The 25902-nt window shown below is 41.0% G+C and overlaps 1 protein-coding gene across 1 annotated transcript in view; it reads right to left on the reverse strand.

Annotated features, from left to right (window-relative positions):
• Nucleotides 1–4124: 4124 nt before the first annotated feature.
• The window catches only part of YWHAE (tyrosine 3-monooxygenase/tryptophan 5-monooxygenase activation protein epsilon), a 47901-nt gene continuing 26123 nt past the window's right edge, over nucleotides 4125–25902 (reverse strand). The window contains exons 3-6 of the mRNA XM_067566025.1: nucleotides 20362–20468; nucleotides 17681–17887; nucleotides 16027–16163; nucleotides 4125–5075 (exon numbers count right to left, since the gene is read on the reverse strand). Coding sequence (XP_067422126.1) covers nucleotides 5023–5075; nucleotides 16027–16163; nucleotides 17681–17887; nucleotides 20362–20468 — 504 coding nt within the window. The 3' untranslated portion in view covers nucleotides 4125–5022. The remainder of the gene's footprint in view (nucleotides 5076–16026; nucleotides 16164–17680; nucleotides 17888–20361; nucleotides 20469–25902) is intronic.

Here is a 25902-nt window from a genome sequence, read left to right on the forward strand (position 1 = left end):
CTGAGATGAGCTCTTGTTCTTGATAGTATTCATCCTCAGCCCAGGCCTATGATGGACTTCCTGGCAATGTGGGCTTGTTTGTCCTGAATCAAAGGTATACCAGGGACTGTAGCATTGTGTTTACTTCAGCATTCTCTTTGGTACAGAACCCTGAAAGGTTTGCAGGCAGAGCTGTTAATTTCCTTCTTCCCTAACCCGACATTGTTACTATAATGATCCTGGACAGCAACCATAGGAGCATAAGTGTGAAAAGAAAAAAATTGCCATCCAGCTGCAAAACACCATTATTTGGGGATGGCAAAGTGGGAATACTTTGAAGACTAGCTTCCTTTACAAACTTGTCTAGATAAATCAGCCAGGGCTCTACTCTGCTTGGCCCCAGATTTTCTGAGACTAAAGTTAGGATTGGGAGCAGGATGCTATACACCAGTCTTAAATAGAGGAATGCTTTCATACATCATGGCCTTTCCGTGGGTTACTGAGACTAGGAATGATACATTGCTGTTCCTGAAATTATTGCAGAACTCCACAGGGGAGTGTCCAATGACAATTTTAAAGCTATAGGCAGCCCTTTTCCTCTCAAGTTGAAAGAGTCTGGTATGAATGTGTGTGTAGGAGGCTGTACTAACTCTGGAAAGGGCTGGTGGGAGACCTGCAGATAGCTCTGAGGCAACAGAGGGTAGCTACTGATCCTACACTTGTTCTAGCTAACACTTGCAAGGAGATATTTTCTCCCCTTGTACCTCATGAGCTGCTTCAATTTGCCATTTGACCTGTATTTCTTTCTATAGCATCTGGCTGGATCCAGGATTGTTAGTCTACTTTTCTGAGAACTCTGAGTCACTTCAGCTTCTTTTCATATTGCATACTGCATCATATGATCCAAGCACCAAAAGCCCCATAAAACTTCTGTTGTTTTAAAAAATGAAAACTTGAGGGACCATACTTGCAATACTGTGTACCCCTGTACATATTGCTTAAGGAAGAATGCAGGGGGATTTAGGTTGTCAGATAATAGTTCGTGTTTGTTTTTAGTGGTCTGATTCCCCACAAATTTTTTATCCCTGAATAAGGAGCTCAGACAATGCCTAAGAACATAAGACTGACCACACATGATCAGACCAATGGTCCATCTAGTCCAGTATCTTGTCTTCCAACAGTAGCCAATGCCAGGTGCTTTAAGGGAATGAACAGAACAGGTAATCATCAAGTGATCCTGCCCCTTCCCCGCTTCTGGCAAAAAGAGGCTAGGGACACTTCAGAGCATGGCTTTGCATTCCTGTCCATCCTGGCTAATAGCCATTGATAGACCTATCCTCCATGAATGTATCTAGTTCTCTTTTGAAACAAATTATACTTTTGACCTTCACATCCTCTGGCAAGGAGTTCCACAAGTTGACTGTGCACTATGTGACAAAATATTTCCTTTTGTTTTAAACCTGCTGCCTATTAATTTCATTGGGTGACCCCTCTTTCTTGTGTTATGAGAAATAAATAACATTTCCTTTTTTACTTTCTGCATAGACACCAGTCATGATTTTATAGACCTCTATCACATCCCCCTACTTGTGTCTTTTCCAAGCTGAAAAGTCCTAGTCTTATTAATCTCTCCTCATATGGACACCGTTCGATACTCCTAATAATTTTTGTTGCCCCTTTCTGTACCATTTCCAATGCTAATGTATCTTTTTTGAGATATAGTGACCAGATTTACAAGATATGGGCATACCATTGACTTATATAGAGGCAATATGATATTTTCGTCTTATCTCCCCCTTTCCTAACAATTCCCAAAATTGTGTTAGCTTTTTGGATGGTCACTGTACATTGAGTGGATGTTTTCAGAGAACTAACTACAATGACTAAAGATCTTTCTTGAGTAGTAACAGCTTATTGTGCTCATTACTTTGCATTTATCAATGCTGATACCTCCCTGCACTTGGCCACCTGTGAAGGCCTGTAAGTGATATATAGTTTATATACTCTTTCAGGTAAAAATCTCCCCCCCCCACCCCCTTAGAAACACTGAATACCTTATTACCAGGGAAAAATATCACTACTGAAGATAAATGTGGCTTATCAGGTTCAATTCTGATTGGTGCACACTAAGGAATGGTGTGGCCTCATAATATGGAGGCCAGGGGAGAATGAGCAAGTGATGGGCTGAAGTCCCTTAGGGCCTGCCAGCTCTTCCACAGCTGGACCTGCTGTCCCTCATCACTCCACAGGCACTTTTTGGGGGATGGGATAGTGAGGAGACAGCAGCCTGCAACAGAATTTGGGAACAATGGGCATTAAGGCATGGTGACCAGCAGCAGACACTTGATAACAACTTGATACTTTCCCAGTCCTTTAAGGGTGGCAAGAAATCCCTATATCATTATTAAATCTTTCCAGCGTGCATGAAATTGGATATATAGCCTACACCTTTGTCTGGGGCAGCGGCAGACCTCCTAGAGAAGAGTTTCACAATACTCACTTCACTTGTCTGAGTCTAGCTCACCTTTTTATAAAAAAGAAAAAAAAATTACTATTTGATTTTCTGTGAAGGGGAGTAGGGGAAACTATGCTGATTTTATTATTTTATTTCACTTTTGGCAGTTTGCCCTCATAAACTTGCTTCAGAGGTAGGAGCATAAACAGACTCCCATTGCTCTGAAAATATTTAAAGTGGCTAGTGCTCTCCTGTCCTCAAAGCTGGGCTTATATATCTCTCTCTACCACAGGGTCTCTCAAGAAGGCACTGGTCTGGGGCCAACCCCATAACCTCTCTGGGCAGGATCAAGGTATACATTTCTCTTGGCAATCTCACACTGGGATACAAGTAGGGGGGTGGGGCAACTGTTACACTAGCAGCAGGGAGAGGGAACTGGGCTCAAAGGCCCCTTACCGCATTTGATGGCGCTGGTATTGTCCATACTCTGACCAGTGTCCTCCATCTACAACCTGCAGGCAGAGGGGCAGCTGAGCTCCACAGTCAAGAGGTGTGGCTAGTGGGGTGGGTTATAAGGACTCACGAGTGACCTCCCATCTGGTGTGCTGCCCTTCAGCTTCATTTCTCTCGAGATGGAGGTGCAGCTAATTGCCCTGGAGCATGTTCTTTTCCAATCCTCTGCCTCTTTTCTCCTGCCTGAGATGGAACCCTACCCGATCTTGGCTGGTTCTTGCCCAGAGGATCTAGCCTCTCCAGACCTGCCTAGTGGTGGTGGTGGGGGAAGGAAGGGACATTCAGAGGCAACGCCACCTGCCAAGGGCTTTGAGAGGTAATTATATCCTGTCTCCAGAACCAGTGGCGCTCTCAATGAGGGGAGAGCAGGAGAAGACCCTTTCTTTTGCCTCTGGCTTTTCATGGCTTAGCTCCCTCCTCAAAACGTGAAGTGGAGCTGCGGGAACAATCTCCCCTCAGAAAAAGCAAACACAGCCCTGCAACACAGCTGGTTAACATTACTGAACCAAATTTTAGTTTAAAAATCTGAAAAACAGTTTGGGATTTCTCTCAGAACACTGGGACAGGGAGGTCTGGTTGTGCCTGCCTGCTGCTGTGAGGGCTGAACAAAAATGGAGGGAACTTTAGGAGGCGGGGCAGTCCCCCACAGCCAGTGACTGACAGGTCTGGTTCTGCCTCCAAGCCGGATGCAGGCTGAAGAACCCATTGTAATGGATCTGCAGACCCTGGCACAAACAATGAGCATTTTAATAGACAGCCTATGTTAGATATACAAATAGCTTCAATTCTTGTAGAAATGTGAACTGTTTCAAAAGTGTTTAGCAATTTTGGGTACTCAACCAGAGACACCATAAAGGCGGCCTGATTTTCAGAGGGTCTCAAAATTGGGCACCTAAAAACTAGTAATTTTTGAGAATCTGTCACATTACAGAAACAAGCCATTCAAATCCACAGTGAGAACTTTTGCTCCTGTCTGAATTTCCTTTACCAAATACTTGTTACTTGGTGTTTAGATGTAAGCTGTTCTGCATAATTTTTTTTTCATTCCTGCTAAGAAACAAGGTTATCATTCTTTCCCCTCTTTTGAGCTATTCAAATTTTCCTGCTACTTGTAATGTATGAAAGTCTACTCTAGCTAAATTCTAATCCAAGTATAAAAGATGAAGTCACAGTAATATTTGGCATTTTTTAATTTAGGTTTGTTTTATTTAAGTTTAATGTTAATTCCATGCTGTGTTTCAGTAAGAACAATACAGATTCTGTATCTGTGGCTCCAGTCAGATATCCAGTAGTACAAATTAGCTTCAAGTTACACATACTGAACAGAAGAGGTTGAGCGAGCGAAGGGGCACAGGGATGGGGAAGGGAAAAAATATTGAACACGCATGCAGGCTTTTCAATGCCATCTCCAATGCTAACCTGCTTTGAGGAAAAGTATTTAAAAAAAAAAAAAAAAAAAAGGCAAGAATGAGCAGCCACGGATTGTTGAACTGTTACCAGCACCATATTTTTCAGCAACATCTCAGCAGTTTGAAAACTCTTTTTTTTTTTTTATACAGTAAAATCACTACATTAAACGTTCCAATGCAACCTTAAACTTCAAGCTAAACACCCAATTAAGTTTAAACACTGGTATAAAATTCAGTTGAAACAATTATAAAAAAGGAAAAATGCCACCACATGCGCCCTACAGTGCGATAACGAATCTCTCCCCTAAAAGTCTAATGGCTTTCAGATGTAATATTCACTTCTAATAATAATCGTCACATCTGGCAGAAGACAATACAGTAATGCTGAAAAAACCTTTATGCAGTCCTGTTAGTATCTTAAAGAACCTAAAAGCTGGCACCAGTAAAATCCACAGAAATTCACTCTTGCCTTTAAGAACTTTTAAACTGTTAAAAAAAAAAAACAAACAAACAAACAAAAAAACAAAAAAAAACCCCAACAGGGCAGGAACCTAAATTCTGAGACCCAATGTAAAAGTCAAATTTGGTGGTTCTCAGAGTGATACTGAGGGATTTGTTGGGGAGGGAGGGTGTGGTCAGAGAAGGATTCTCCTTGGCCTGGGTGTCTCACTGGTTTTCATCTTCCACATCCTGCAGCGCTTCTTTATTCTGTTCTTCACCTACAAAGTGTAAAAAAAAGTAGTCAGCTGCTTCATCACTTCCATACATGAGGTCTGCAAAGTTGCTAACAAACCTCTTGACATTAAGATTGTTTTCATGCAGTTTAACCATATATAGAACATATTTATAAGCCTGTTTTAATGTAAAAAAGTCCTTCCATGGAAAAAGTTCTGCACTCCAAGCCTGCTAAGTTTTATACAAACACTGAATTATGCCACAAGCTATTAGTACATGTTCCCACTTAGAAGGGCCAAGAGCCAATACATTGACAATGAAAAGATGCACATATCAAACAATATGCTCTCTCTAAAAAGGCACAGCTAAAACAAAATTATGAGTGTGGCTGAAGATCAACACAATCCTGGAGACTACAACAAATCAAAACATACTTCCCTAATAATCTCACTTTTACTGTTAATAAAACTGAGAAGAATGTTGACAAATGTAGAAATGATGTTTAAAACTTCAGTATTTAGAAAATGAAACTTGCCACTCATTTTGTTTAGGCCTGACCTACATTTGGAAGTTTTGTTGGCATAGCTATGTCATAAAAAAAAATTCTCCAATCAACATAGTTATGCTGGCAAAAGCCCAAATGTACATGCAGTTCTATTGGGGAAAAAGTCCTTTTGCTGATACAGCTTATTTAGTTCAAGGAACTATTATAAGCTATTCTGCCAAAAGACCTCTTGCCTGTAATAGCTGCATCTCCACTGGGAGAGTTTACAGGGATGGCTGTATCAAGCAAACCCCTTCTAGTGTAGAGAAAGCCACTTGAGTCTCAGCACTACAGTGCTGCAGTCAATTTTGTGAAATAGATCCACTGAAGTTCATAGAATATTAGAGTTGGAAGGGACCTCAGGAGGTCATCTAGTCCAACCCCCTGCTCAAAGCAGGACTAACCTCAGCTATATATGTCTTACCAATCAAAACTGGTATGAATAAACTTTGCAACTCCAATGCAGGAAAACAACCCAAGCCAAAAATCCCCAGACTTGAGGTTACTGGAGAAGACCATTTTGGGCAGATTCTCTCTCATGCTTCTTGTTTTATACCAATTAGTTTGGAGCTATTTACCTGGGCTGCAGCATACAGTGACAAGTCATCTTTATTTCATCTGTTTACCAATGAAATTGAATTGATTGTCTCCCCTCCCTCCCCGCAACAAGAAGCATGCATGCTCATCAGCCTATGACTTTTCCTGAAATCCAATGGAACTGCAGACATAAAGTTAAAAATTCTTAACATATGTGAGCTAGTGCTGCAACATGGGCAAGGGTCAAATCAATTGATGAAGTAATTCAGGTAGATATTTTCTATGCATTTTACTCTAACCATGATGAAATGGTTCTGCCTTCAGGGATAACAGAATTATCTATTCACACAATTTGCTTTAAAATCAAATCAGTCAAATGACCTTCTGGCTTCCAATCAAAATCCTTGTAAAAGGCGTGTCCAGATACAGGATTAGCACTAGATACAATATAAAGGAGGTTTTGGAAGATGTAGCCTATAGTGAACAAAAAAGACCTAGTGATACAAAAAAACAACACACACACACACACACACACACACACAAACGAACGACAGATCAACTCAATTTAAAGAGAAAAACAATAAAGGACCTAACCCAGGAAGATGGTTAAGATGTACAGAAGATCTGAGCATGCTCTAGCGTGCACACTTAAGCAAATACTATAAATTAGGCCAAAGTGAAAGTACTTTTCATGCCTAAGTATTCTTAATATCCATCCAGCTATCCAGTCCAGTCACAAAATGCCTAGGTCAGTTTGGGTCAGTTATATCTAATGCTGGGTAGGGGTGGCAGGTCATGAATGAGTGGACCTGTGCATAGCCCTGGAATGGAGTCAGCTGCAGGACAGTAATATGCAAGCCTCATTAGTGACAAGAGGAAAATTGAAGTTGAAAAACTTCAGTGAGCCATGATAAGGACTTACAAAGTAGAGTTTTTAGGAAATGAACAGTTGGACTTTCCTTTAGGAATCTACATAGCAGGAAAGAAGGGGAAAACAGTGATCATATGATGACAACATTACAAGCATGAAAATAAATTAACAGCTTGGATATGACATGTGGTTACAATGAGATGGAGGGATATAGAAGCCCAGTAACATCAAATTTGTTAAGGAGCAGTGATACAGAACCTAATTCAATCAAAAGTGAACAGAAATAGTTAAAGCTCAACTATAAACTACAGGTTTTCTGGATCAATTTATCAAATAAATTAGTGGATACATAGTAAAATAAAATCCATCCTTTCAATTTTTTAAAGACATTTTCTCACATGTATGCATAAACAAGTGCATATGCGCTATGGTCTTTATATACAACAATACAAATCAGTGGCCATATTAAATGGCTTCACAATCAAATACTATCACTCAAAGAAAACTGATTTTACAAAAGTTCTAAATTTAGCATAGTTACTAAAAATATGTATTAATTTTAGAAAAATCAAAGGGAAAAATAGGGATCTTTATCAATTACAGTATGGCACATTTCTGTGCAATGTTTCATAATGGAACAAAATCTAACTGATCACTTTACAAAAAGAGGATGAAGTAGTTAACACTTTGAGCACCAGTTAATCAGCAGCTGTTAACTCTTGAGGCAGTGGGAAATTCCTAAGGTTGAGATGACACATGGGGATGTTGAACCTGGAAGTAAAGCTTCCTGGCTATTGAGAGTCAGAGACAGGACTTTTGCCTAGAATGCTTCCTAACATGCCCAGCCTCCCCATGGGCAGCCTTCCCTTTTCAAACTTACGTTAACAACATGCTCCATCTCTTATTTGTGCCAGACTCCTCTCTCGGCAGTGGGGAGAGAGAGGGGTCAGAACAGGGTGCATTGGTCAGGCTGTCAGACAGGAAAGAAACTGGCATAGAGCCCGCAGCACATAATGTAGATAGACCAGCAATAAGACTGATAGGTAACAGGGAGGCAGAAGGAGTCCTGTTCAGGAGAGAAGGGATGGGACAGAACCTCCAATCCAGAATCCATGGAAATAGTACACTGGTTCTTGAGGTTAAAAAAATGTAAATAGATCTTGATATCTAAGTAAGCCTCCTCAACTAAGAAAGCTAGTTTACATGGAAGTTACATAAATTATAAAAATGAATTATTGATTAAGCAAAGCAATAATTTGAAGGATGTTTTCTTCAGATAAAGAAATGAGTTACCGTAATAAAACAGGGATAAATTAGCTAATCATAGTATATTCATAGATTCCAAGGCCAAGAGAGACCATTACCAATCTAAACTCCTGTATAGCACAGGTCACAGAACTCCCTCAAAATAATTCCTACAGCAAATCTTTTAGAAAAACATCCTATCTTGATTTTAAAAATTGTCAGTGATGGAGAATCCACCATGGTCCTCAGTGAACTTTTTTAATGGTTAATTATTCTCACCATTAAACATTTTCCAATCTGATTTTGTCTAACTTCAACTTCCAGCCACTAGATTTTGTCATATTCTTGTCTGTTAGATTAAAGAGCCCATTATTAAATATTTGTTCCCCACGTAGGTACTTCTCGAATGTGATCAAGTAATCCTTTAACGTTCTCATTGTTGAGCTAAACAGATTGAGCTCCTTGAGTCTATTGTTATAAGGCATTTTCTAATCCTTTAATCATTCTGAAGGCTCTCCTGTGAACTCTCTCCAATTTATCAACTTCCTTCTTGAATTGTGGGCACCAGAAGTGGACAGTATTCAAGCAGGAGTCATACAAATGCCAAATAGAGCTGTAAAATAACTACTCCTGAGAGTAGTTGTTTGAAAGTCCTGTTTATGCATCCCAGAATCAGATTAGCTCTCTTGGCCACAACATTCAGTTGATTATCCATCACAACCTCACATCTTTTTCAGTTACTCCTTCCCAGGATAGAGTTCCCCATCCTGTAAGTATGGACTACATTCTTTGTTCTAGAAGATATACATTCATATTTAGTTATGTTAAAACACATTGGGTGCTCATGTCCAGTTTACCAAGCAATTCAAGGAGAGCTCTGCCACTGACATAAAAAAAGCACCCAAACAAATGGCGGTAGCTATGTCGGCAGGAGACCATCTCCCACCAACATACTGCTGTCCACACAAGCACTTAATGCTGGCAAAGCTTATGTCGCTTAGGGGCGCGTTTTTTTCAAACCCCAGAGCAACAAAAGGTTTGCTGGCAGAAGTGCTAGTGTAGACAAAGCCTTATAATCACTTAAAATCTATCTTTCTGTAGTTAATAAACCAGTTTTATATTTTACCTAAAACAGTGTGTTTTGCTTGAAGTGCATGGGAAATCTCAGCTCAGTTTATGAAGGCTTGTGTGTGTGTCCCATCCACATCAAGGGAGGGGTAGACCGATTAATAAAAAGTTACTCTGGCTTCTGACGAGGGCAAGATGGTACAGTTCTGGGGTGCAAGGCTGGAAGGAATCGGCTGGTGCCTTTTTCTGAGAGATTTATGAGAGGCTCAGGGAGCATTCACAAAATTAACCGGGATGTGGGGCTACACACACTGTTGTGCTAGGTGATGATAGCACCTGGAGGAGTTTGCTGCTTGTCACTAGCAAAGCATTCTGAGAGACAGCCCAGACTGGAGAGTTAAGGGGCACAACAGTACACCAGTTCCAGGTGTCACACAGTGGTCTTTAACCTTTTTTCATTTGCTGACCCCTAAAAGAATGTCAAATGGAAATGGAGACCCCATCTTACACAGTCTGCAGACCTCCAGGGGTCTGTGGACCCCAGGTTGAAAACCACTGCTTTAAAAACCATGTAGGAGTAGCATGCATGCTTCCTTGTGAAACCTGAAGTTTGGACTCAGGATTATGCAAGGAGGGATAAGCCCAGAGATTCTGTGATTCCTTTCACTTATTCAGAAGATGTCAGGCTTCAAGGAAGTAGGGATAGAAGGTAATATGGATCTGTATTAACAATCTATCCCAATAAATGAATATTGTAACTGGAGTTCTCTGAGATGTGTGGCCCCTATATGTATACCACATGTGGGCATGCATGTACACCAAGCACTTGAAACTGGAAAAGCCTTCAAAGTAGAATCTGTTGGTCCATGCTTGTGTCCTGATTCTCCTCATGCTCTGCACTGAGGGTATAAGGGGAGGTGTGAACCAACCACCTCTAAAGTTCCTTCTGTACCACAAATGCAGTCATGATCCAAAGCAGAGGCAAAGGATGGCAGGTTGTAGAATATAGATAGGATCATACATGTCAAAGAACTCCAGTTAGAGGTAAGTAACCTACATTTCTTCTTCAAATGCTTGTTACTGGCAAGCAGTACTCAAACAGAAAAAGAATGCAGGCAGCACAGATGCCTATCCAAAACCCAAAGGCTGCAACAGAAGAAGAGGCTTGGAACAAAAAGTTTTGTTTTGTGAAAGTGTGGGAGTTACTCCAAGATGCCCTCTTAAAAATGTCCAGCATAAGTACAATCTCCAAGAGATGGTACTGAGGCTGCCTATGCTCTAATGAAATGGACCATCACCCTGTACAGGAAAGGAGATGCATGAACTGATAGCAAAGGAGTATATAGAGTGAGCAGTTATCGCTTGACTCAGTGCTCAGTCTGCTACAGCAACAGTCTAGGTGATTTCCTAAAATGTTTTCTTCTTTGAAGGTTGAACACCAATGCTCATTCTGACATTGAAAGAATGAAATCTGTTCTCCTCTCTGGAAGCATGAGGCTTCAGTAAGAATATTGGTAAGTGAATTGATTGGTTTATGTGTAACTCAGAAATTAACTTCAGGATGAATTTTGGGTGGAGGCCAAGGGATACCTTATCTTTATGTAATGTAGTGTCTGGCAGGTTGGTCATGAGGGACACCAAACTCACCTCTTCCTCACTGGCTGACATAACTGTGGCCAGGAAGGCGACTTTCATAGACAGATGAGACATCAAGCACATGGCTAACAGTCAAAAAATGGCCCAGTAAAATGATGAATGTATGAGACTGAGGTCTCATTATGAGATTGGCCTCACTTAAAGGTAGTAAGTTCCCAGTCAGACCCTTCAGAAACCTGGTAGTTACTAGGCGAGTAAAAAAATAGAATAGCCATCTCTCAGAGGATGGAATGGATTAATTGCTGCTTGGTTGATATGCAGTGAACTAGTAGAGAAACCTCACGACTTTAGAGCTAGTCTAAAATAGCAGGAATAGTTGTTGCACTCACATAGAGAAGGGAGATCTTAGAGTGTTGCTGTCTGGATCTTTCCATGGCTGCTGCTTCTACTAGGAAACTGGGAGCAAGGTGTGTGAATAAGAATACTGCTCCTTCTGCAGGCACAAAATAATGTTTCTCAGCCCTTTTAAGGGTAGAAATACATTTTGCTGGTGTATGCCATACCACTCTACCTGGTTCTGTAACAGTTTCATTCACCTGGAAAACTACCTTATTGGGTCCTGTGGACTTCAGGATATCCAAGAGATTGAACTTCTAATGGAATGTAAAGTTCTGCCACCACCCTCCACAACAGTTCTTGATATTGCTTATGGCACTGCTTCTCCACCACCGGTATAAAGGTCTTTCAGGGAGGACGTCAACTCATCTAGATATTTGCTTAATTTTACAACAGGCAACATAAAAAGCACTAGTGAAGTCTGTACAAAATAAAATTTCATACAATGACTTGTTTATGCTGCTCTATACACCGAAATGTATGTACAATATCTATATTCCAATTGATTTATTTTAGAAGTATATAAAAATGAGAAAGTAAACATTTTTTTCCAGTAATAGTGTGCTTGATACAAAATCAGACAAAAATACAAAAGTAAGCAAGTAGTTTTTAAGTGAGGTGAAACTTGGGGGCACGAGAAACAAATCAGACTCCTGAAAGGGGTACAGTAGTTTGGAAAGGTTGAGAGCCATGGGTCTATGGTAATCTGGTGGGGATGGTGAAGATAGGGGAAATGCCTCATCAAATGATGAAGAGGATATGCCTGTCAGTACCAGGTCATCATCTTCCTCTTCCATGTACTCCTGTGGAATCAAATGCCATTGTCTAGGAGGAGAGGGATGATGTAAATACCTGGTAGAACACATGTACCCAGGGTGTTGGGCATAAGAATCCCCTGGAAACCAACTGGGCCAGTAACGCAAGTCAAATGCTGGAGTGGTGGGGAAGGGGGGTGGTGTTTCTCTTGGACATCATTTTCAGCCAATGGGAAGGCTGGATTTTGCTTCATTGGTGGTACTGGCTGTGCTGCTGGGAAAAAGCCTCGACTCAAACGGTTTAGGGAAGTAACTCTTTCTCCTTGTATCCCCTTCTGAGATAGCACCTGAGAGTCAACATGCCCCTTAGAAGGACTGGGTCCAAATGTAGAAAAAATTGTAGATCCAGGAGTGCAAAGACACCCTTCACGCGTGCGTGCACCTCATCTGAAGCTCTTGGTCACTACTGGCGATAGTCCTTCAGCTTTTAAATGCCATGGTCAACACTGGTGTCGATACCAAGGTTAGTATCATTGGAGCTTTACTCCTGCACATTTTCCCTTCATGGCTGGGAGGCTTCAAAAGACTAAATCCTTGGGACCTGTGTGCAAAGACTCATCCAACTTGGAAAAAGCTGGAGAGGGATCCTTCTCCCTGAAGCAGACAGAGGGGGAATCTGATTTTCTGCCTGTGAAAGCAACCCCTAGTATCATGAGAAGCCTGAGAAAGTCAGTCTTTAGATTTATCTGATCCAGCCATGGCTCCAGAGCTCGTGCTCTGCGGCTGAGGTAAAGGGGGAAGTCTCCACAAACTGGATATGACTGGAGGTGGCAGATGTGTCTCTCATGGCCTTCTCCCTGAGGAACTTTCTCACTCAGAGCTCTCATCCCTCTCTGGTCTGGGATGGGAAGGAGTGACAGATACTGCACTTGACAGAGATATGAGCAACCCAAAGGCACCAAAAGTTGATAGTCACTGACAGAAAAAGAGCAAGGGCAGGAGCCAGTTTCTGAATCCTGGAATTCTGTGCATAGTGCTAATCCCAAAATTGGGGACAGGTGGTCCCTGGGATGGGGACAAACTAAGCTACACTAAGTATACAAAATACTATAAAAATAAACTAGGTATACTTATATTTAAGGATGAAGACAATGACGATAGTTTCAGACACAGAATTCCAACTCAGGCCATACGGCGGTAAGAAGGAGCTAGAGAGGCGGTCAGTCCATACCTCTCCTTATACCCTCAGTGCAAAGCACAAGAACCAGGGCACAATGATGGACCAACAAATGCTACTTGCAAGATTTTCCAGTCTCATGCACATGCAGGCAAATAACTCTTTTTCCTCAGAGTACTAGCTACACAGAACCATTCCCCCTGTTAAGATGGCGAGGCTAAGATGAAACTATTTAAATATATAGTGTAAGACTGCTCTCCCAAACTGAAGACCAGATGTGGAAGATAAATCAAGACTACTACTGTATAGTTGTATGATACAAGCTCCAGATAGCAGTTTTGCATCCTTAGCGGCTACCTGGGATTTCGTGGAATGAATTCTCAACCCTTTAGGCACTTGCACATTCCTAACATTTTTGTATACAAAATTCGATCCACTTTAGACAATCTTTCAGCACATAGACAACCGGTCCCTTGGACCTGGCTCAGTATGGTACAATCTAGGCGACTTAAAATATTGATTCAATCTCATCTAGATTATAACTAATTGCCTTTACTCCACTGATGTGTCAGCTGAATTTGTTTAAATGCAGTCTTGCTCAGTAAACTAAGGCCTGGTTTATTCTGACCAGGAAATTCGGCAGCAGTCGATGGGAGATACGCAAGCTACTCTACATAGCTTACATATCTCCCATTGACTTCCTAACTTCTACTTACTGCAGCGTCTTCACTTTGCTGCACTGATGGGAAATGCGCTCCTATTGGCGCAGCATCACTTTTTTTCGGGGCTGGATTTATTACATCAACTTCTGGATCGATTGAGCGGGTCTTCACTTCCGCTAAATCAATCCTGAAGAATCGATCTTTGAAAGCAGCAAATTTGCTGCCATCAGTGAAGAAATACCTTAAGTGTTAGAAAAGGTTGTTTTTTTTTGTTTTTTTTTTTAGTTATCAGACCAATTAAAAATTGAAAGGTAGGTAGGTGAGGTGGTATATTTTATTGGACCAGTTTCTTCTGGTGCAAGGTACAAGCTTTCAAGCATAGAGGTCTTCAGGTCTGGGGAAGAAAGGAGAGTGACTGAGCTAAATACAAGTTGGGACAGATTGTTAGGCAGAATGAGTAATGCCCACTTGAAATGAAGTGGGAAACAGAGTTAGACTGTTATCCATAAAGGATCTGAAGTGGATAATTAAGCATAGCAAGCAGTGTGGTGTGTTACAAATTGTTGTAATGAGCCAAAAACGAGTATACCTGTTAAATGTGTTTTTTTTGGTGTCTTGCAGAGTTAGGAGTCCAAGTTCTCAGGCTTGCCTCCTGAAGGTGTTCTGCAGGTTTCCCCTGAGGTTTCTTCAGGCCTTCAAACAATCCCCCAACCTCGGCACGCTTATCATGAGAAGCAAGTTCCCCACAGACCAAATGCCCCAACAATAACTATGTGGGTGAAACCAGACAATCACTGTACTCTTGAATGAACTCACACGGAAAAACGATAGAAGACAAAACCAATCACCAGTGGGTGAACACTTTTCAAAGTGATCACTCCATATTAATCTTTCAGTAATTGTCCTCAGGTGAAACCTATGGAACACCTTCAAAAGGCAAGCTTAGGAACTTGAATTCATAACTCCGCTTGACACCAGAAAACATGGACTTAGCGGGAACACTGGTTTTGCGGCTTATTACAACAATTTGTAAACATACCGCACCGCCTGCAACCTTTAATTGTCCACTTCAAACCCTTTATGGAAAACCATCTAACCCATAAATGCTCACTTCATTTCATTTCAGGTGACCACCTCCAACATGCCCTTCTGTTTAACAATCTGTCCCAACCTGTATTTAGCTCAGATACTCTGCTTCCTTCCCCAGACCTGAAAAGCTCTTTGTAGTTCAGAAGCTTGTACCTTCCAACAGAAATTAGTCCAGTAAAAAATATTACCTCACCTAGCTTGTCTCTCTCATATCCTGGGAGCAACATAGCTACAAGACAACTGCAAACAACTAATTAAAACTTGGAATCTGGCTAGGATACCAAGATAAACCTCTCTAATCCTTCTGAAAAGAAACTGGATATGTAATTACCCCAAGTGATCAATGCTCTACCCCCAAGCACAATGCTGGTGGGGCATTCATACAGTATTTTCTTAGGGAACACCACCACCAAATGAATCACTACCATCACTCCTAGTAACATTTACTCATTCATCCATGAACCAAGTCATTCACTATGAATCCAATTGCCTATGGAGATACTAAGGTGACCTGCAAAGAGGGAAAATAGGAGACTTTTGTGCTTTTTTTAGATGTACACTTTTTATACATAGTGTAGGACAAAGCCTGAATAATGGTAGGAGTAGGGAAATTAAGGGGGGGGAGGAAAGAAGATTTTTCTTCCTGCTAGTCTTACACATTAGAAACTCAGGTTGCTCAGACAGACTATGGACAACTGGAAAGGTGCATCATAAGCACCAAGGAAATTAAACTTGATTAAATGAAGAATAACTTCCATTCTCAAATGGTTATTGCTGAAACCAAATATTTTAGTTTAATACATTTCACCTCTTCAATTAAAGGCTAAGAAAAGTTCTTAATGTACACTATGTCATTTCCATAAAGTCATTCAACATAAGAAGGGAAGATAGAAATTAACTACTGTCACTGTTAAGGAAAACTGAATCAAAGAAAAAAATGCACAAGTCCAAATCCATCCCACGCCTACATGCTTGCAGGTCCCCTTTAGTTTAGCTTGAATTTGGGGGGGGGAGATAAAGGATGGAGCAGCATTTTAGAGCAGAAGTCTACTTACCATCACCCTGCATGTCTGAAGTCCATAGTGTCAGGTTATCACGTAACAACTGCATGATAAGTGTAGAGTCCTTATAACTTTCTTCACTCAGTGTATCCAGTTCTGCAATAGCATCATCAAAAGCTGCTTTTGCCAACCTACAAATATAAGAGTAATCAGATTAATATACAAGATGTCATAAAACAAACTCCTATAAAAGGTACCCAGCTTGTTTTACTGAACAAACAAGTTTTTAGTTCCATTAACAAGAGTACACCTATAGCTTTTGAGTAACATTTTCAAAAGCACCCCAAGTACTTCGGAGCCTTAGTCCCACTGACTTTCAAAGTCACTTGGATGTTACGTCACAGAGTGACACTGGCCCTTTAAAGAGAGCAGGGCAAGTGCTTCTGTGTCTCATCAGTTAACTCCAATTGGCTTAAGAGGGTACCCTGGGCCCTAAGAGAAGGGACCTGGTGAGTGAGGGTTGACCCAGAGTCAGCTGGGAAAGGGACACGTGAGCTGCCAGAGACAGAAGACTGTATGTGGCTTCTGGGAGAAGACTAAAGCAGCAAGAGGGGTTTGCTGGTTGGCATCCTTGAGAGCAGTAGAGGGAGGCATTTGCTGGTTCTAAGCCAGGTAACCAAAGCTAACGGCTGAAGACAGGAAAGCAGCAGAGCAGCTTACCTGCTGACGTCATCACACCAGAAAGCTGGACCCAGGGGAACAATGAGAGAGGGAGTGAGGAATGCTTCCCAGGTAAAAATGAGCTCTCAGCAGACAGGCTGTGGGCATTCCTGCTGGGAAGAGTGGGGCTGCACTCTAGCTGGAAGGGCTGGGGTGGCTGTCCTGGCAGAGGGACAGAAGAGAACTCACAAAGAGTCCAGGTGTGGCTGAAGACACTGGTGTATAGCCCACTGAAGGACAAAATGTCTTAGGATTTTAATGACTACTTGCACTGAGATGATAAATGGACTATGGGTTGGGATGTTCTGGACCATTTGTACAAAGTTTTTGTCAAACTGGCTCCAAGGAGGGCTGTTTAAGAAGGAGAGCATAAAGTGGAGTCACTGAGGATTCCAAAAGGGGAACTGAGGCAGGCACCCAGGTTGTGCCATGGCCTGGTGCAGGAAGGTACTTCAGGCATGGCCACCTTCTCACACACTATATCCTGCAGTATATTGCAAATAAAGATTTCACTGCTTTCTGCTTCATTAGTAAGCTCAAAAATATATTTAATGGCTTGTAATTAAATTATAATTGTTTTAAATACTCATCCTGAAGAGTTAAGTTCAGATATTTACAAATTTATTAGTTTACCATTCTCGGCTTTGTCACTTTTTTTCTCCTCACAAATCCACTCCCAAATAAATTAATAAATCTGGACTCCTTGAATGCTCACGAACTCTTGAATGAATTAGAAAATGCACAAAGCAGAGGCCTAACACTGGTAAAAGTTTCAGGGCTTCTCTTCTCTCTCTGTGGGGTTAATTTATTGGAAAGGTTTTCAACTCATACAGCAGAAAAAAGGAAACCCAGCATATTGCTCAAAAGATGCCGTTATTAAAATTTACAAGCTGTATGTGCTACACTGTAAGTGGTTTTATATATATATATATATATATATTTTTTTTTTTTTTAAACAAAGCTTCCCATCTTCTCAGACATTACTTACCTGCAGGCACGGTCAGGGGAATTAAGAATTTCATAGTAGAATACAGAGAAGTTGAGAGCAAGACCTAAGCGGATGGGGTGTGTTGGCGGAAGTTCTGTCATTGCAATATCACTAGCAGCTTTGTAAGCCACCAGGCTATTCTCTGCAGCCTCCTTCCTGTCATTTCCTGTGGCAAACTCAGCCAGGTACCTGTGGTAGTCCCCTTTCCTGAAAGGGTTAAAGAGTGCAACAGATTCAGGAATTCTTGATTTCACATTAGCTGTTGGAAAAACCAGTTAATCTTAAAAATAACTGTATATTAATCAATTGGGACACCATAAGCATCTACCATAGATGTATGTTTAGAAACTACAGGATATGTGCTTTTTAAGAACTTAAGACCATCGGGTATGAAGAACAGTGCGAATAAGAAAGTCTGGTGTCATTTTTTGAAGCAACTGAAACCCTAGTACTCCTAAAAAAAATTAACTACCCAGTTACTTGTGGAATATCTACGACTGAATGTGTATCATTGAAGTTCCCAAGTTACTGAGACAATTTTATAGTCCAGAAAGAAGAAACAGTTCAACCACAAAGAAACCATCCTGGACCTTTTTACAAGCATCATGAAATGCTTAAGAACATGAAGTGTAGAATCAACCAACTGGTCAGTATCATTCATGGAGGCCTGATCCACACCTAATATTTAGGTTAACCTAACTATATCATTTCCAGATGTGAAAAATTCTGCACCCTGTGCGACATTGTTAGGTCAACCTAACCCCCACTGTAGATGCAACTCGACCAACAAAAATTTTGTTGACCTACCTATCACGTCTCAAGGGGATGGATTTACTACAGCAATGGAAGAGCCCCTTCCGTCATTTTAGCATAAGTCTACACTACAGTAACTCAAATCCTTCTTCGTGATGGATAAATATTCAGGTGTCCATGCTGACATTAGCTACCTCTGATATCATGAATAATATGCTGATCTACCTACATACTCTATTAGGAGTGGATAGTCTGTCCTGATGTGGTTTCATTCCTCGCATTCAGAGGGTAGTACTAGGCAACTTCTCTTCTGTGTCTAGGGCTCTCATGCAGGATTTTACTTTGTCATACTTTCTATTCAACTAAAAGGAGGCCATCAGGAGAGCTAGTAAAGAGATCAGGCTTAAAGTTTCTTCATAATATGCTGATAACATCTCTGTTGACAAGCTCCATCTCATTCAGTTCAGATTACTTCAGATAGTAGTATATAATGTTACATGTGTAAGTATGCCAGACAGTCCATTATGAAATATGGAAACTAGAAGTATAACAAATAAATACAGTAATGATGAACTTTGCTGATTTTTGTAATCCACTTAAATTCACAGCAAGCTGCGTCCACCCCAGAAGTCCACCTAAGAAAGGCTATGTGGATGGGTGAAAAGAAAATTAATAGTGAATGAGTACTGGAGAAGTTAACATTCACATAAAAACTAAGTGAAAGATCATTATAACAATTAAATTACTTAAAGTGTAAAAGAAACACTACACAATTTTACACATCTATATCTAAGATAACAGAATTACATGATATTATACAGTATTGAAGAAAAAAGGATATCATAAATAGCAACTATGATGATAGGGGGCTAAATTAAAGTTAGACATGCAATTTTAATGTTAGTATTCCTTGACTTTAGGTGTGCAATTAACCTAGAAAGTCAATTATGGTCAAATAATTTATTTTTATTTATTACACACATTTTACACAGAAAGTATTGAATGGTTCAGTGGATTGTAAATGGGGACATGAAGCTTTTCACCTTTATATTGCTTGCTCAAGATCAATTTTGAGTGTATAGTAATTAAAATTTATTTCCACCTCAGTGCTGTTTGATCTTAATAAAGTTTTTTTAGTTGGCAGGCATCCACATGAAAATGTGCCATCACAATTGGTCATTGAACTAGGGATGTAAAATGTTAAAACGGTTAACCGTTTCATATTAGTCTTACCGTTAACACATCCCTAGCCGTTCCCACGCTTTTGTTCAAATCTCAACGGTGAACGGCTGCAGAGGTGGGGGAGCAGAAGTACGAGGAGCTGCTGGACAGCCAATCAGAAAGCAGCGTCCGGAAGTCGGCCCTGGCTGCAGAAGCTCGCGCGCTGAGCCTGAGGAGCAGCTGCCCCTCCCGCAGAGAGAGGTGAGGGCAGAGCGACATCAGATAGTGAGCCCAGCCCTGAGGGACGGCAGAGCCGTCCCCCTGCCATGTGGGCCCACGGCCCCCCCTGCATTGTCAGGGTAGCACTGCATGGAATACTGCCCTCCTCACAGCAGTCACGTATGAAAGGTAAATGCGGGGATAGGGGCCTCTCTTGAGATTCCAGCAGCCACTGCCGCTCAAGTCAGCCCAACTATTAAAATTATATCAGTTGGGCAGTTAACATTACAATTCTAATAATCGAGTACTTTTAAAAATATCATTTACATCCTTACATTGAACCTCTTGTTGGTGTTCAACAAAAAGGGCAAGGACTGATTGGGCACAAATGACCAAACCTCATCTTACTTCTTAAAGTAGGCAAATTGGACTGTAAAATTTTAATCTCCATTGCTGTTAATCTGGTACATTCATCAATACTGAATTCACTTCAGTATTTTATGCAAATTATAATGATGGCACTTGCCCAAACTCCATGAGTCACCTACATTTTATAATAGAAAACCTTGGACTCGCCCGTGTTAGCTGCTGGAATGAGGTGTTTGTCCAGTACATCCAGAATGTCACAACAGATTAATTTCAGTTCAGTTTCAACCTGGAGGAGAGAAAAGAAAAAAAAAGCAAAGATTGGCAAAGAAGATAATAGTTTAAAAGGAATACAAGAAAATTCAATTCCAAATGCTGAAAATAGGAAGAATAATCCAATCTAGGTGGAAACTAGTGTTTGTGTATGAGTCCAACTTCTATTGGACAGTATCAAAAAGACTATAGCCTCAAACATTAGTCAAAATAAAATAAAGGGGGAAGAGAAGATGCAGAAATTCTTAACTACAAAGACATTTTCCCAAAATGCTATTTCATTTATTTTTCAGTTTTTAGAATGACCTCAGGGCTGGTCTTCTGTAAGCACAGATATAGATTTTAAAAGTGTACAAAATTAGTATAATAGATTCAGGGAGACATCACATAATGAACAGCAAATAGGCTGCTAGAAGGCTCAACTCTGGCTATACTGGATGAAGACAGGAAGTAAATTCTAAAGTCGAAGTGCTTTTCACCAACACCAAAATGTTCAAATCGAGAGTATTTATGAGTAAGGTTAAGATTTAGTCATGGGTATTTTTAGAAAAAGTCATGGACAAGTCACAGGCAATAAACAAAAATTCACAGCCCATGACCTGTCCATGACTTTTACTATAAATACCCCGGACTAAATCTTAGCTGCTCTTGGGGGCCCCAAGAGCCAGCCCCTGCTCTGGCAGCAGGGGCTGACTGCCCCCAGCAGCCCACTGCTCCAAGGTCCCTGGGGACTGCTCTCTGACAGCTTGGAGCCACCTCCAAAAGAGATGCTCAGGCAGTCCCTGAGGCCAGATGCACTGGCCACTACAGCTGCAGAAGTTAAGGAATCTGTGACTTCTGCAATCTCTGTGGCAGACTCGCAGCCTTATTTATGACAGAATCAACAAAATTCAACTGCTTCACAGGTACACAAAGGAAGAGATGTTAGCAGGTAGCTAGCACCCACATCATACAGGCAAGAGTCTGTATAATGTGATTACATTAGAGGCTGCATAAAGGAAGATGACTTACATGTAATTCTGTTTCTCTGAAGATATTTTGCAAGATCATCTAGCCTGGATCTTAGTTTCCTATTGTGAAGTTGGCACAACTCCCTTAGCGCTTTTTTTTTTTTTTTAAACTATGACAGGGAGCTGTAATAAGAAACAGCATAAGCCAGCCACCCTACTGGTCTTCGCATGGCACCCTTACAGGGTATAAACACCTCCCTCAAATCATTCGATAATTTCTACTGATTCTTGGAGCTTTGCCTTATAAAGAAAAGCCAAATGAAGATCAACAAGGTAAAAATATACCAAGGGGAGAATCAGGTGAAAGAGGAAAACAAAGCCAAAAAAGGTACTCTGAGGCATGTGAGAAGCTTAAAAGACATCCCAAAAGAAAACAAGAGTAAAGCAGCAACATGCAGCACGAACAAAGTGAAGGCCAGCAGTAACAGCGCAAGCCAACACAAAGTTATTATATTTAAAATTAATTATTCAAATATAATAGTTACAAGACAATCTGCTATGATCCTACCATCTACAATTCTTCTGAATCAGAACATATCCAGAATGTAAGGTATTTCTTTTGCCATAATACAGCCAATTACAAAACACTACAAAGCAAAGACTATATTTTCTTTATTTTTGTGATGTATTTATTGGGCCTATCTTGCAGGGCTGGGTGGCCCTGCAGTATGATTTGAAGGCTGACAAAGCTAGGCTACGTAAGTCCAAGGAGAGAAGTAAAATTCTAAAACCTAAGGAATCGTTCCAGACAGCAGTCTACTTTGAGCCCTGTGCCACTTATACCACAAGGGCCTTTTTTTTTTTTTTGCTGAAGCAGTTTAGATTTGGAACTGCTTGGGCAAAATCAGGGAGGTGTTGGTTGCAAATCTGTAGATACAAGACATTTGGGTGAAAGTGACCATGAAATGATTTCATAATTCTAAGGAAAGGATGATGATGAAAGCAGCAGAACAAGAACAATGGACTTAAAAAACCTGATTTTAAACAAACACAAAACTGGTATGCAAGATCCCCTAGGAAGAAAATCTAAGGGAAATAGGAGTTCAGGAGAGTTGGCTATTTCTCAGAGAGACAGTATAAAGGCGCAACAGCAAAGATAGGAAGAACAGCAACAAGCCAACAGGGCTCCATCAGGAGCTCTTTAGTGACCTGAAACTCAGAAAGGAATCTTACATAGTGGAAACATGGACAAATTACTAAATAGGAATACTACAGAATGCAAGCATGTAGGGACAAATTTCAGAAAAGCTAGGGCACAAGATGAGTTACACCTAGCAAGGGATATAAAAGACAGTAAGAAGAGGTTCTATAAATACATTGGGAACAAGTGAAAAATAAAAGGGAAGTGTAAGTCCACTATTTAGCAGTGAAGGATAGCTAATAACAGAAGGCACCACAGAGACTGAGATGTTTAGTGTCTAATTTGCTTCAGTCTTCACTAAAATGCTTAATTATGACCCACTGCCTACAAAATTAACAACAATGGGGAAGGAATACAAGTCAGAACAGGAAAATTACTTGAATCCATCTAACTTATGTAAATAGTTTTTAACTTATCATCAGGACCTGATGGAATTTACCCTAAGGTACTTAAAGTACTAGCTGAATCGATCTTGGAACTCTTAATGATTGTCTTTGAGAACTCATGGAGGATGGGAGAGGCCTTAAAAGACTGATGAAGGGCAAAATGTACTACCTATCTCTAAAAAGAGAAACAGTAAGGATCCAGGAAATTCTAGTCCAGTCAGCCTGACTTTGATATCTGGAAAGATATTGGAACACATTATCAATTTTTGAGGACCTAGAGGGTAATAAGTAATAGTCAAAATGGATTTGTCAAGAACAAAATCACCTCATCAATTGAACGTCCTGCTCTGACAAGGTTACTGGCCTAGTGGGTCAAGGGGAAGCAGTAGACAGACCTTGATTTTAGCAAAGCTTTTGTCAGTCCCACATGACATTCCAACAAGCAAATTAGGGAAATATGTTCCAGATGAATCCATTTGAGGCACTTGGGAGAGAGAAAGGTGATCAGGAACAGTCAGCATGGATTCACCAAGGGCAAGTCATGTCTGACCAACCTGATTGACTTCTATGATGAGATGACTGGCTCTGTGGATGTGGGGAAAGTAGTGGACGTGACAGACCTTGACTTTAGCAAAGTTTTTTATGTGGTCGCACACAGTATCATCATCTTCAAAGTTGAAGTATGGGTTGGGTGAATGGACTACAAGGTGAATAGAAAGCTGGATAGATCATTGGGCTCAACAGGAATTGATCAACAACTCGAAGTCTAGTTGGCAGCTGGTAACAAGCGATGTGTCTCAGGGGTCGGTGCTGTGGCCAGTTTTGTTCAACATTTTCATTAACGATCTGGAGGATGGGGTGGATCGTACCTTCAGCAAGTTTGCAGATGACACTGAGCGGGGGGGGGGGGGAGTGGCAGATACCCTAGAGGGCAGAGATACGCTACAGAGTGACCTAGACAAATTAGAGGATTGGGCCAAAAGGACTCTGAGGAGGTTTAACAAGGACAAGTGCAGAATCTTACACTTAGGACAGAGGGATCCCATGCACTGCTAGAGACTGGGAACCAACTGGGTAGGTAGCAGTTCAGCAGAAAAGGATCTGGGGGGGTTACAGTGGACAAGAAGCTGGATATGAGTCAACAGTATGTTCTTATTGCCAAGAAGGCTAATGGCATATTGAGTTTCATTAGTAGGAGCATTGCCAGCAGATCCAGGGAAGTGATTATTCCCCTCTCTTCGGCACTCATTTGGAGTACAGTGTCCAGTTTTGGCCCCCCACTACAGAGAAGATGTGGACAAATTGGAGAGTCCTGCGGAGGACAACAAAAATGATTAGGGGGCTGGAGCACATGACTTATGAGGAGAGGCTAAAGGAATCAGGCTTGTTTAGTGTGCAGAAGAGAAGAATGAGGGGGGATTTGATAGCAGCCTTTAACTACCTGAAAGGGGGTTCCATGGAGGATGGAACTAGGCTGTTTTCAGTGGTAGCAGATGGCAGAAGAAGGAGCAATGGCCTCAAGTTGCAGTGGGGGGCGGGTATCTAGGTTGGATATTAGGAAAAAGTTTTTCACTAGGAGGGTGGTGAAGCACTGGAATGGGTTACCTAGGGAAGTGGTGGAATCTCCATCCTTAGAGGTTTTTAAGGTGCGGCTTGACAAAGTCCTGGCTGGGATGATTTAGTTGGGGTTGGTCCTGCTTTGAGCAGTGGGTTGGACTAGATGACCTCCTGAGATCCCTTCCAACCCTAATCTTCTATGATTCTATGATATTACTATAAGGGGGTGGCACAACTAGTTGAAAAACCATACTGAAACACTAGTTATCAATCTGCTGTCAAACTGGGAGGATGTATCTAGTGAGGTCCCATGGGATCTGCCCTAGGTCCAGCACCATTCAATATTTTCACTAATGACTGGATAATGGAATGGAGAGTATGCTTATTAAATCTGTATACAGCACCAAGCTGGGAAGGACTACGAGCACCTTAGAGGAGCGACTCTCAACCTTTCCAGACTACTGTGCCCCTTTCTCATTTGTCTCGCGTACACCCAAGTTTCACCTCACTTAAAAACTACTTGCTTACAAAACCAGACATAAAAATACAAGCGCAAAACTGTAGAGCTGGAACTCGTAAGCAAACTTTACTCAGACCTAGTCTGACAGTGTCGAGACTGGGAGTGGCTAGCCCACTACAAAAAATAATGTTCCCTTTTTTGACATTCACACCTTCTCATCAACTGTTGTGAATGGCTTCATCCACCCTGATTGAATTTACCTCGTTAACATTTGCCCTCAGTGTGATGTAACTCACCCATCCTTGCATTTGTATATATACCTAACAAACTGAAGTTTCCATTTCATGCATCCGACAATGTGGGTTTCTGCCCATGAAAGCTTATGCTGAAATAAATTTGTTAGTCTTTAAGGTGCCACAAAACTCTCACTGTTTTACTTCCTTATTTTTACCATATAATTATAAAATAAATTGGAATATAAATATTTTACTTACATTTCAGTGTGTAGTCTATAGAACACTATAAACAAGTTATTGTATGAAATTGTATTTTGTACTGATTTTGCTAGTGCTTTTTATGTAGCTTGTTGTAATAGTAGGCAAATATCTAGATGAGCTGATGTATCCCCTGGAAGGCCTCTGCATACCCCCAAGGTACCCCTGGTTGAGAACCACTGTGAGGACAATATTATAATTCAAAGTGACCTTGACAGATTGAATTAGTCTGAAATCAACAATATGAAATTCAATAAAGACAACTACAAAGTACTGCAAAGTACTACAAAGCCCTGGGAGTAAGAGGTATGCTGGGTCTCAGGATCACAATGGCATTTCAACATTCCCCACTGGAGTCTTTTGGTCTGGAAAGAAAGTCCCTGTTTGCCGCTTTCTGTACAG

This window comes from Emydura macquarii, unplaced genomic scaffold (genome assembly GCF_026122565.2).
Source record: "Emydura macquarii macquarii isolate MOO-44397 ecotype Brisbane River unplaced genomic scaffold, CSIRO-AGI_Emac_v2 contig_2699, whole genome shotgun sequence".
NCBI classification, from domain to species: Eukaryota; Metazoa; Chordata; order Testudines; family Chelidae; genus Emydura; species Emydura macquarii.